We start from the raw sequence: 13909 nt of genomic DNA on the forward strand, positions 1-13909 counted from the left end.
AAGTGGACAAAACAATACTGACAGCTGTTTTGATGATCAGAATATTTATCGAACAGCCATGCGTTCCAGCTCCTCGTTTGTCCCTTTTTCTTATTATCGTAGTTTGAGTGACTTTGACTGGTCAAAACAAGTAAGTCACAGTTTTCTAGTGTTTCAAAGGCGGAATGAATGCATGCAGGAAAAGAATGTATATACGGAAACTGTCGACGGATAATCTATGTTGACAATCGTATATTATTAGCAACATGTTATCCTACAATAAAACAAATATATTGTTTGTCTGAGTTTAAGTGTCCGCCTGATATCGATACAACGTTGGAGGAACATTTTAATATTGTATTTAAAAGTATCTTATCGACAATAATAGAAAGGGACCACACATGTTTAAATCTGATGTACCACATAGCACCAACCAGTTTCTCCCCCTTCTTCCCTGCTGTCTGCCAGGTCATGGAGGAGGTCAGCAATGTAGCGGTACTCATCACACACTCCTCTGCCTCCTCCACTCCGTCAGCACTGGGATCCCTCTCTCAAAGCCGAACCCGGCGAGACGTCGAGGGGGCCACCTCCCAGGGTTTCCAGCAGAAGCAGGCCGCGGACTCGCTCATCCAGGTGATCGAGAAGCTCAGCAAAATCGTGGAGAAGCGGCCCCTGCGGCGCTGCACCTTGGCGGGACAAAAGAGACCCCCCTATGCGGGGGGAGGTGGAGGTGAGGAGGACGGGACGAGGGGGAGCAGAGGAGGCTCTCCCTTTAGGAAAATAAAGAGGAGCTGTAAGGGGCAGGAGAGCGCAGATGAGGAGGAGATGCGGTTGGACGGCGGCGGCGCGGCTCTTTCCCCGCCCGTGCCCGGTGACAGCAACAACAACAGCATCGCCTCCGGGGCCGGCAACCACAAGCGGACGGTGACATGCTATCAGTGCAGCCTGTGTCCCTATCTCTCCCAAACGCTGCCCCTGCTCAAAGAGCACCTGAAGCAGCACAACGAGCAGCACAGCGACCTCATCCTCATGTGCTCCGAGTGCCACTTCACATCCAGGGACCAGGTCCAGCTGGAGGCCCATGTCCGGCTGCACTTCGACGGCGTTAAGGAAGAGGTTTTGGAAACTCAGGACAGCGACTGGAGTGGCGTTGGCGACGTGGCAACTGAGGCGATCAGAAGCTCGTCGAACGTTTCCAGTGAGCTGCCACAGAACAAGAAGTGGTACAGCTTCGAGGAGTACGGCTTGTACCGCTGCCTGATCTGCAGCTACGTGTGCAGCCAGCAGCGGATGCTCAAGACCCACGCATGGAAGCACGCTGGCCTGGTCGACTGCTCCTACCCCATCTTCGAGGACGAGGCCCCGGCCACAGCCAACGCACCGGCAACGACCCGGGAGGAGCTGGTTGTTCTCTCCCCAGTCCATCAAGATAAAAGCCTGCAGAAGCTGCCCACTGCCTTCAAGCTCCAGCTCTGCGTGCCGATGGCCGCCGAGAGCAGACGGGACGCGCCGATTCGTCCGGTTTCTGATCTCAGCGGAAGCCTAAAGACGGAGGAGGAGAAGGAGTACCCCATCAAGGATCTGACCTCGGAGGAGCCTGTGGTAGAGGTGCAGGTGATGACGGAGGCGGAGTCCGAGGTGGAGACCGACAGTCCCCATGACGGTACCTCGGCGACGGACAGCTTACTGTCGTCGGCTCAAAAGATCATCAACAGCAGCCCCAACAGCGCCGGCCACATCAACGTGATCGTGGAGCGGCTCCCTTCGGCCGAGGATGCGGGTATGTCGACAAACCCGCTGCTTCTCGGCCCTGACGTGGACAGGGACCAGAACTTAGCGGGTGTCAAGGAGGAAGAAGAGCGGGACCGCGTGGGAGCTGGTGAGGTTGAGGCGGTCGACGTTAAACCCTGTGTGGGTAGTGACGCTCAACGGGATGAGAACATTCCCCCGGCCAGTCGCAAACGGACACATTCGGAGTCCCTCCGCCTGCACTCTCTGGCGGCCGAGGTCCTGGTCGCTATGCCCATGAGGACCCCCGAGCTCGCCCCCTCCAGCACCAAGGTAAGTCTAAAGACCATCACAGCACAGGCACAGAGCCCCAGCTCAGGTCAGAGACTCGTAGAGGCTGGGCAGAGGGCGTCCGACGCAGAGACAACAGCCGCTCTGCTGGACCTGGAGCGCCACGGCGGGGGCAGAGAGGAAGATTTGGGGTCGCTGGGGGAGGGGGACGAGGAGGGCCCCGCCACCAAAGCCGGCATCAGCCTGTCGCTGCTAACCGTCATCGAGAGACTCCGAGAACGCTCGGACCAGAACGCCTCGGATGAGGACATCTTAAAAGAGCTTCAGGACAATGCGCAGTTCCAAAATGGGGCCGTGGTCGCGGCGAACGGCGCCGAGGGCTACATGTGCGGCATCCCGGAAATGGACGGGCTGGTGGACTACATCCCCGGCAGCGAGCGGCCGTACCGTTGTCGCCTGTGCCGCTACAGCAGCGGCAACAAGGGCTACATCAAACAGCACCTGCGGGGGCACAGGCAGAGGCAGCCGTACCAGTGTCCCATCTGCGAGCACATCGCCTCGGACAGCAAGGACCTGGAGAGCCACATGATCTACCACTGTAAGACCAGGATGTACCAGTGCAAGCAGTGCCCGGACATCTTCCACTACAAGGTGAGGACACGTCAACATTTTAAATGGTGTATTAAAATGCTTAGTTTTCAGAGGGATTTATTCCCCAGTAAAAGCAACACTGACAGTCGTGCTCACTCGTACCACCGTGTAACACTTTCTATCAACTGGACTCCTACTAATTGTCACTTTTTTTCTTTTTCTTTTTTTATCCACATCCTCATTACTAGTTTTACAGAAAGTTATTTTCCAAGTTCAAATGCCAAAGAAATATTGTTTTCTCTGCCTTTTCATATTTGACAGTAAACTGAATAATGAGGTTTGGGCTTTTAGTGGAATGGAAGAAACCGTGGAAATGCGTTACCCTGGGTTACATTTATTGCATTTTATTATGCATTTCCTCTGAATCTATGGTCTTTTTAGTCTTTTTTATTCCTTTTTTTTGTTGATTGATTGAGAAATATAGAAATACAGCAAAAGCACACACAAACAACAAATATATTGGAAATGACGACTATAGAAGATTAAAAAAATTAGAAGGAAATTAGAGGGGGAAAAAACGCAAATGTATCACAAATACAAATACAAGGTAATATATTTCCTGATAACTTCAGCCACATTTCAAATGTTTTCACAACTGTAGCATTAGTTTTCTTCTATCAGCTAGTGGGAGAGAAGGGCAATCTGTGCACAACTTTTAGTTGCATCAACGTATGATTGAAATATTCTGTTTTCAATGTCTGTTTTCCACACTAAGTCTGCAATTGCAGTAACCGAAAGGAAATGTGACGATGGACTATTTAAATGCCGTAAGCTGTTGTAAAAAAATTAATCTGACGGCGCACCTTTTAGGAAGTGGTTTAATAGTCAAGAGACTCCTGAAGCGCCACGGTGAGACACGAGACAACAAAAGTGTCACAATTGTAGAAAATGGAAGACATGCGAATTGGGAAGCTGAAATGTCTGCTGCAGAAATAGACAAGCTAATTATGAATATAGAAATATCCCATAAAGATATGATCTCCTTCCCCCTTTCAAGTTTTAAGACTGGGTCCTCCAGACCTGCTTTAGAGGCATGATTGGACGGTACAGGGGTGTGTAGGTATATTTTAACACCTGTATTACCTGAGGCCAAACCTTTTTGTGCCTTTTTGCCCTTTTGTGCTGGGAGATATGAAGGCTCAATCTGTAGCCGAACAGGCATCTCTTCCAGGTTCCTGTCAGGAGGACGACCACGGCAGAAAGCCCAAATATTTAAACAGATTGCCGGATACCACAGGATACAATGGGGGAGACGAAGTTGACCTTCACGCCGACAAAAATTCTGAAAAATGAAGCAACAGCAAAACAGTTATTTTAGTTGAAATAACACTGAGAGATGCACAGTGGAATAGAAGTAAATAATGTATAAGCAAACCGAGGCAACGCCAGTGTTGTCATGGCATTGATGACCACCATCGCGGTTGGCACGGTGTTCCAAAATTTTTTTATAATCTTTCTCAAGTCGTTTCATTATTCGCCCCAATAACTAGCCCAGTTGTCTATAACTATAAAACCCAAACCTGTGAATTTGTCAAGAACAGTTTAAACAGCTTTTCTCGCTGGCTAAGAGGGCGTTTCCAGTAAAACGACACATTAACCATCATATTTCATTTCTTGACACACCTGACTGTCAAGTTGTCAATAAATAAAATACTAAAGATAACGTCTGAGAAAGTACAAAAGTATGCTTTTACATACTGATAGCTATTTACAGCCTAATTCTGCTTCACAATGATTCACTCCACGTTCACTATCAGGATACCGAACTTCAAATAAAAATGATGCAACGACTCAAATAAGAGATAAGATAATTCTTTATTAGTCCCGCAGTGGGGAAATTGCAGGATTACAGCAGCAAGAGATAGTAGTAAAATAAGAAGCAAGTAATAAATATAAGTAAATAGTAAAAGTAATCCACAATAGCACTATTTTTTTATTTATATATATATATATATATATATATATATATATATATATATATGAGAGAGAGAATAAACAAGTATTTAAGAATGTATTTATACTGCTCCAGTTAAAGCGGTTAAAGTGACCAAAAAAGCGTTTTGTTTTTAGCTCTGTTTGTTGTGTAGTCTGACATCAGTGATGGAATGAAATACAAGACAAAAGCCATGCTTTTCATGAGAACACGCATCTACTCTGACTTTTGAAATGGAGGTTCTGTTTCACCGAGGCCACACGTGACCTCCCTTTTTAAATAAAGGACTGAACCATCACCCGACCACCGAGTTTCTGTTTGTTTAGTTCACCTTGTCTAAACAGAGCAGCCTCATACGTCTGCATTTAGCTCGTTGCTTTATAGATCAATGGAGAAAAGACATCCAATTTGAATGTCAGCTGCATGTACTGTCATTTCTTTTGTCTAGAGAGCTGATAGTGTGTGTGTGATTGTGTTTTCTCTTTACTTAGAGTCAGTTAAGAAGTCATGAAAGGGAGCGGCACAGCTTCAGCGGGGACGCGACAGCCCTGACGCCCGTCACTGAAACCGTGGCCATGGTGGAGGAAGCCGAGCTGGTGGCGGATGAAGGTGAGGGCGTGTTTTTGTGACTTTGTTGTGTGTAACGATGGGTCGGCGGCGGCTAGCTCCGTGCCTCCGCTCCACGTACTGCCATGGGATTTGTGTCCAGTGTTTTGCGGAGGAGTGTAACCGGTTTCGTTTGTGCTCCATTACAGAATGTGGCTTGCAGAAGATGTACAAGTGCGACGTATGCGACTACACCAGCTCTACGTATGTCGGGGTGAGGAACCACCGTCGGATTCATAACTCCGACAAGCCTTATCGGTGAGTTATAAAAAATAAAAATGTTTAAATGCACCACTATGACCTAAATACAAGTACTCCCTAATGAGCTAAAGACGGGTCCACAGGTTCTTGTGACTGACTTTTCCTTATTATATTACTATTTTTCTTACTTCTTGTTTTCTTGCAGCAACCAGGAGCTCCTCGGTCCATTAGATAAGTAATATTTGTTTTGATAAATACATCTTGAAGTTACGTTTGCGTTTCTTCTCCATCGTGTCGTACAGCAAAGCGGCCGCGTCGTTTTAGTCGTGACAGATCCGTTCCCATCAGCACAGGTTGCTGATGTCGGCCTTTTCTTTTATGTTTACAAATGCGGGTTCAGCCAGTTTGTACAAAATCAAACCAGATCTGACTGGTAAAACTTTAAATCGACCAGACTCTTGTTGGAGCTGTCTCTCCACCCCCCCTGACCGATCAGAACCAAACTGGCTTAAAACCTAAAAATATAATGTAGTTGAAAAATCTTACTGATGAGCCCGAGTTCAGTTTCAGCAGTTTTAGTTTGTTGAGTTTCTGCTTTTCATTAAAGGTATAGAACATAAGCTTTTTTTCTTCTTCATAAAGAAATGTATTTGTGTTAAAATTGGTCTTTTATTATAATCAAAGTAAACATGGCTTTAAAAAAAGTCACCATGAATGACACACAAATACCATTTATTTCCATTTTATTCTATTTGGGCTGCATGTGCTGTTGATTTAATACTTTATTACCACACTTACCGACTTTAAAAGTTTGTGATTTTGTTAGTTTTCCACAGCAAACGTAATTTGTTATTGTAGTCGTACTGTGTGTTATGTTGTAGTTATAGAATATGTTAATGATAGTTGCAGAAATTACTTATGACATTCAGCTTTAATGACATTCTAATGAAGTAGAGCCCAATCTGGAGACTGATTGCATAGTTTTAGGGCACTGATTGCATATTTCTGATCCTGTTGCATATTTACAGACTTCTGTTTTGAATTATCCTGCACAGCGTGTTGCCTTAACATGACGCACGATTTAGAGGTCCGCTCTCTTTTATTCCTACATATTAGAAGTCAAACTTGGAGGAAAAGAATGTTGACACGATATGTTTTCGAGTTCAGTGCATTTGTTCCTCCCTTGTGGCGGTGTTGGTGGTCGGTGAACGCTGCATTTTCAGATGTGCGGTAGCGTTTTCATACAGAGGGAGCCAATCAAGCAGTCGTTGCCAGATAATGAGCCTCACCTTTCATGTGCTGGCTTCAATAAAATATAAAGGGGCCTGAGCTGTCAGAAAGGACCACTAGATGGCAGTACATGCCCAGTGATGCTCAGACCAGCACTGGGATCTGTGTAGTTGTGTGTTCACTGTGTAGCCGCCCCACACTCTCTCACACACACACACACACACACACACACACACACACACACACGTATTGTGTTAGTGTTAACACAGAGCTGCCTGAGGTGTGAACACATACAGGTGTTTCCTTCAGCTTCCTTAACGGTGTCACCCATGCTCTACGGTCAAATGTACACACACACACACACACACACACACACACACACACACACACACTATTCCTCTCCGCTTTGATAAGGTCAGGTGGCGTCTAATTGCTGTTTCTAACCAGAAGGGTAATCTGTTCTGTAAGACAGTGGTTTTTGGTTTTAGATTAAAAAAAAAGAGGAAATATTCAGATATAAAAAGCGTGAAAACAAGAGAACGTTCAAACTTAGGCGATGAAAAAAAAATGGCTGAAGAAAGTCTCCCGCCTGAAGGACATTTATACCGAGTTAATTGTGCAGGCGCCGTTGCTATTGCGTCCACAATTTTGCATTAGTGTTTTATTGAAACCAGAAGATTGCGTTCACATCTGACTGGAAATGTCAAAGGAGGAGTTGCTGCAATGCGTAGGTGTTAGCGAACTGTTTCTGTGGTTTTTGGGGCTCGGCACATTGGGTTTGAAGCGAAGCTCCGACTATGAGCTTTAATTGCGTTGCAGACGGATATTGACGGGGGCGGATGTTCTCCACCCGGTCTGGGTGTAAGCGGCCTCAAATTAAAGCTGGAAGTCAGCACCTTCACCCCTTCATACTCGCCGGTTTGCAGACAGCACATTGCATTGAGACATCTTTATTGTTCATCCTTGCGATGCTTCATTTCAAAATCTTCACAAAGACCTAACTTTTTATTCGAAGTAACCCAATGGAAAGAATCATTCAATTCTGATCATGAGACAGACGTTTTATTGGCACCGCTTCATTCTCACATTTTGTGCAGCCTCCCGTCGCCATGGAACCGGCTCTGAATCCTCCCGCGGTGAGGTCGCTGAACGCTGGATTCTTTCCACAAAGGAGCTCTACGGGTTGTGAGGTCGATGCTTGTTGGACTCTCCTCTTCAGAGCAACACACAGACTTTCCACAGGGGGGGAGGTTCAGGTCAGAGGACTGTGATGGCCATGGCAAAACCTTTTGACTCTGCGTCCGTGAACCATTTTTGAGCAGATTTTTTTTTTTTTGTGTGTGCTTCGTATCATTGTCCTGCTGGAAGGACCGACCACAGCGCATTTTGAGCTTCCTGGCAGAGGCTGTTAGGTTTTCATTTATTTTTTGGCCGGTATTTGATGGAGTCCATCAACCCAAAAAGTCCAGGGCCTTTGGAAGAAAAAACAGCCCCCCCAACGCCTCAACATCAAAGACCCTCCACCACAGTTCACAGTGTGTATTTTTCAGCTGCTTGGGATTTTTCTATCCCCTTGATTTGTGCAGCTGAACATCCTTATGCCACTGAGTTCTCGGTGATGAGCGACAAATGGGAATTTGGCCTCTGTGACCTCATGTTTTTACCCCCAGTGAGTAATTCATGGTTCACTCACTTAACCTGATCAGCCTGCAGCCTTTTTTTACAGATTTTTCGGAAATGAGGAAGTGAGTTTAAAAAACCCTCAAACGCTTCTAGATCATCATCCACAGCTCCGATATAATACATTTAAACGGCTAAAGTACTGTAAACCCTTCTGAGAAGAGAAACTACATAAAAAAGATTGTTATATTTTTATAATTCCGTAAGCTTGATTTTTCAATTTCTGAACCGAAAAACATGATCTTTGGCCTGGAAAGGCTTGAAAAAGATGTCATTGCTTGCGTTTGTTGTGATTATTATTGCAGATTTGGATGCTTTAGGTCTAAAGAGGTGCAGTATTACTTTGTGATATGATGGGAAGGCACCAAAAATACAATAAAAAAAAAACTCTGAGAGCGATCAAGGACTCATTTTCTGATCAAACTCTTGACCTTTGATCGTCATTTATGCAGAAAATAAATAATAAATATTATTTTTTTAATTTTTTAAAGGGAAGGATTTGCAGATTCTTTAGAGATCAAGGACAATAGGGTATGGTATTCATATCAAGGTCATGTAGAACACCCTAATTAGGGGACCCTCTCTTAAAGGTCATCTTAACAAATGTCTGGCAATATTCTTCAGTTAGATTTGAATCGTTAGATTTTCTGTGGCATGTGGTCTGCAAAAAATTTTAATAAATCTTACTTCGATGAAAAGGTGACATTTTTGTGAAGGTTTTCTCGAGTGAAAGGCCGAGAGGATAAACAGCTAAATCTTTTTTTCTCCTCCCGGGTTGCTCACATTCACACTAAGGTTGGCAACAATTCTAGAGGGCACTCTACCTTTTTATTTTGTTCTAGTTCCAGTCCAAGTTTTAACTTCCAACACCCGGTGCTCAATTTATACCGTGTAGCTGTGGGCAGATTTAGTGCTTGGCGATATCTGGAAAGTATCGCAATGTTTTCAAACGAATACCTCAATGTCGATAATTTGACGATTTTGTGTACACCATATTTTATATTTTTAAACAATCATCAGTAATGTGATATAAGGGCTAAGTGGGTAAAGGTAACTAATAGAACAGCCATGACGATATGTAGCCTCCATATCACAATCTCTCAGCGGGCCTTTACAGGCCGTGGCTTATCGACTGCAGAACATATTTGCTCTTCCTCACTTACCTGGACTTTACGTCGAGCGAAGTAATGCGCTGCAAAGTCTTCTTGGTGGGTCAAATCCATCTTTTTAATCTTCTGGACCCAGTACACCTCACATGATGAAGGGCAACACTTTGTTTTGTCTGACTTTATTTTAATGCATGGCAAGTGGCCGCGAGTTGCCTGTCGTCTGCTGTCCTCGTACAGTATTTGCCTCCGAGCGGCTAAAAAAGTTGGTTTCATCATCCAAAGTGCAACAAAGTAGAACATGTTGTGATTTAGTTGTTTTCCTAAAGTGGCAATTTCCTCTCCGTTTTGCTGTAAATCCCCCGTCTCCCCCCAGGCTACAAGTGCAAACAAGCACAACGGTGACCTCAGAAGGCAGCGTGTTAAACTAAGACGCTCTACCTCCTGTTTCCCTCATCTCTCGCCAATCCATTTTTCTCCCTCTTGCCAGGTGCTGTAGCTGCGATTTTGCCACCACCAACATGAACAGTTTAAAGAGCCACATGAGGCGGCACCCGCAGGAGCACCAGGCCGTGCAGCTGCTGGAGCAGTACAGGTGAGGGAAAACCTTAAACGCAAATCCCTCCCAAAGAGAAATGATACAGAGAGGCTGCTGGACCTCTGATGTGAGAACGAAGAGCTGCGCCTGGCCAAAAAGAAGCCGGTTTGAGGCGACATTTGTGTCACTCGTGGTGCCAACAGCCTGGAACGCTGAGTAATGGGCCTGATTGCAAAGTTAGTGGTTGGAGGGTTGGAGAAAGTGAATGGGGTTGAGTACTTTGTCCTCATTATGTTAAATGTCCTCATCCTGGGACAAGGCCCTGACGGCTAATTTCCACTTCAATGAATGCCGTAATTCAGTCAGGACAGTCATTCTGTCCTCAGTACCTTCAAGCCTAGAATGCCCATCTTTCCATACACACAAAGCCCTTCTTCAGTACGGGGCCCTAAAGCTACTCTGTATTGCACTATTATGTAGCAGGGTACCTTAAGAGAGACTGATTTTAAAAAAGGATCTAAATTGAAGGTCACTTTTGCACCTGTAGCTTGGTTCATTTGGTCGAGTTCAAAGAAACAGTGAAGCGCTGTTACCTTTTTTAGTTCTGGTCCAGTCTCTATGGACACTGGTTTTACAGAGTAAATGATTGGACCCCCTTTTTCTCAAAAATGTGATGACGTATATTTGTGGGTGGAGTGTCGGGGGAGGCCGAATATTTCTCTAGAGGTGTTGACGCTTGCTAGCAAGTTTCATTGGCTTGTTTTCTTTTACTGTTGCTTCTATTATAAGTTTCTCTCAACATGTACAGTCACCCACTCTCAGGGAGGGAAAGCAGGCTTTTCTTGCGCAAGTTAACACTAACCAGCGGTACGGTATGAGCCTGGGAGACCACTTCGCTGGCAGTTGAAGAGAGGATGGATGGCTAGTTAGCTAGCTTGTTCATTTCCAGAGCCGGCTAGTTAGCTCAGTCGTCTCCAGAGCTCCCGTCTGCCCTCCTCCAGAAGCAGATGGATCATAGACCCAAAGCTGCTGCTCACTTTCTGTCTCGCGAAAGCATGGTGGAAATAGCAAGGTAGCTAGCTAAGTAGCCAGTCACTGAATGTGTTAAGTTTAACAATTTACTGCTTCACCCACACAAGGCTGTCACAGTGTAGAAGAGCACATTGTTAACGCCACACAACTGACAACTCATTTCGGATAATTTTCTGTCTTTGTTGCATGAAAGCGCGATGAAGCTAGCAAGCTAGCTCAGTAGCCAGCTATTTAGCTTGCTAATCCCACTACGCTTCCATGCTACCGAAAATAAGACCAACAGCAGGCCAACACTGTGACAGCTGAGGAGGTTAGCAGATAGCTAAGCTAAACTATTTCTCCCAGTCTCTGAAACTCTCAATCCTTCGTCCGCGCTCCACTCTTGGTCCACATCTCTCAAGCCCAGTCTACCCTGCAGAGTTTTAGGGTCAGGACGATTTTCTCGATAGGAAGTAGGAGACGGGAAAGGCAGCGCGCATATTAAAGCTGCTCACTCTGGTGCTCATCTTCTTCCCATTTGTTCTTCTCCCAGGTGCTCTCTGTGTGGATATGTGTGCAGTCATCCCCCGTCTCTCAAATCCCACATGTGGAAGCACGCCGGAGACCAGAATTACAACTACGAGCAAGTCAACAAAGCCATTAACGAGGCCATCTCCCAGAGCAGCCGGTAAATGCAAAAAAACCATGTCCAGTTCTTTCAGGTCTCATTTCTGTATGTGCCAATAACTACAGTATAGCCACTGGCAGCACACTGTGGGTCCTGGAAAACACTTATAATGAGCGCTTTCATATCGCAGGGGCTTTTAAGGCTTGATTACAGCTAAAGCTGCAATATGCACTCTTAATGTTGTGATGTTTCTTCCAGTGAAAGCCCGAACTGTAAATGCCACCATTTGTAGCCTGCAGTGTTAAGAGTTGCCCTAGTGCAGCTTTAAATAAAGTATGTTATGTCGGTTGTACAGGTCATTAACTATTCAACTTCATTTGTGTGCCTTTTAATGAATGCAAATCGTTGGAATTCTTCAACACTGGCACCAGCAGGCTAAAAAAAAAAGTCCTCAATTTAGCTTCAAGTAGCTGAAACTTGCAGACTTGTTCTATATTTTTTACACGATACATTTGGTTTCCTGAATCAATTCAGATTCACAAGGATTCGATGAGGGATTTTCCTGTTCCACTACCAGCATTGCTTGGATATGGAAGATTTTCTCAGAGAGCTAATGCTGTGAATTGTACAGAGAACCTTTTAAAGCTGTTCCATTAACAAACTTGCCCCTTCCCCCTATCAGACCCACTTCCCCCTGCATAGCAAGCTATAGTAGATGAAGAAAATATGTCTTTCCTTATATTAACTGTCTTTTTGATACAAATTGATACTTAATGGTTAAACATTGGCTGGCAGTTGTTTTTTCCAGTGTATGTTGTTTTTTTTTTAAGAAAATATGACATTCAGCTAATTGCAAAGGTTGTACTTCAACAAGAGTTTGTTCCTAACTGTGCTCATTAGTTTGTGTTTTGACAGATATAGCGTGACACAGCTGTCTCACAAATACGCTCTGCATCATAGGGATAATCGATTAAGTGACTTAATACGTCCAACAGAGGTCTAAAAACAAGAAGTAGTGCTGAGTCAGTGTGCCACCACTACCCCAACATTTGACTCTTGCTCCCGCTGTGTTCTTGTTGGCATTATTTTCCCTTCAGAGCTCCTCAGAAGTTGTCGGCGGTGCTGGAGTCGGTGGCAGAGCGCCCTGTGGTGGCTCCGGCCTCACAGGACAAGGCACAGGGCTCAGTGGAGCCACTGCCGACACCCGCGGCGACGACGGCGCCCGGATTGGCCGTGGACAGCTCGGCGGGCCTGCTCACGGACCACGCACAGTGGCCCGCTAGGTCCCCAAGCCCCCAGGGGAAGGACCCCGCACAGCCCCAGAGCCAGTCGCGCACCGGCCAGGCCGCTCTGGGCCCCGGCATGGAATACTGCATGCTCTTGTTCTGCTGCTGCATCTGTGGCTTCGAGTCCACCAGCAAAGAGCGGCTGATGGAGCACATGAAGGAGCACGAGGGGGACATAATCAGCATCATCCTCAACAAGGAGCAGCAGCAGCAGCAGCAAGCAGAAGCACAAACAGCAGAGTGAGACCTGCCCGCCCTCTTCATACTAACACTGACACCACAGCAATCTCACGATGAGCTGCTGCTCACTAAAGTATTTCCTTTTGTGCTTTTAGTTTTACCTCAAGGTGGTTTGCGATGGATGTCGAGGTGTAAACATTTCACATCTACGGTCAGTCTTGTGTCAGAATGTCCTCTGGTCGGGTCGGTTGTGGTGTCGATGGTGCGATGCCGCTGTCCCAACGCAAAGCACCTTGAGCAAGCGTTGAGGGAAATAATGAAATTATCTTCTGTATCCTTTTTGAAAGGATCCAAAAAAATCCGTTTGCGTCAAATCCGTTGACATTAAAGAGACGCACAACATGTGTGGAAGTGACTTCGTTTTCAAGGGACAAGCCCGAGCTCGAACCCAAGTTTGTTTTCCAACACGGGAACATGTTCATACCTCACAAAAAACCTCACCAGAAATGGAAAACAAAATTCTAATTCATATATTTTGACCATAAGGCAGCTTTTTTATTGCTACTGTAATGTTTAATGTATTTTAACCGCGGCGGCTGAGGCTGTAGCCTAGTTCAGGAGGTTCACGTGCAAACTCACCGACGCCTAAAGGCATGCATCGCAGCCTGAATATGATTTTAATATTTATCAGTTTATTTTTTTTATGCATGTTTCCGTTTATGCCAAGTTAAAGCAGCAAATGTTATTAATTGTTATTATAACTATTATTCGCGTTTCTCTTGTATGACTGAGTGTAATTTTACCTGACGGATCAGAAAATGTAGTTTCTTCAGGGTGACGGTTCTAGTTCTCAAAGGTTGG

The 13909-nt window shown here is 45.4% G+C and overlaps 1 protein-coding gene across 1 annotated transcript; it reads left to right on the top strand.

The window, feature by feature from the left end:
• Positions 1–444: 444 nt before the first annotated feature.
• Positions 445–13112, top strand: znf507 (zinc finger protein 507; the record flags this gene model as incomplete). The annotated part of the gene is made up of 6 exons (XM_079216562.1): positions 445–2649; positions 5074–5191; positions 5338–5446; positions 9896–10000; positions 11508–11642; positions 12680–13112. Exons 1-6 carry the CDS (start codon positions 451–453, stop codon positions 13110–13112), a joined length of 3099 nt encoding a protein of 1032 aa, XP_079072688.1. The 5' UTR covers positions 445–450.
• Positions 13113–13909: the final 797 nt, after the last annotated feature.

The sequence above is a fragment of the Taurulus bubalis genome (assembly GCF_910589615.1).
Source record: "Taurulus bubalis genome assembly, chromosome: 4".
NCBI lineage: Eukaryota > Metazoa > Chordata > Actinopteri > Perciformes > Cottidae > Taurulus > Taurulus bubalis.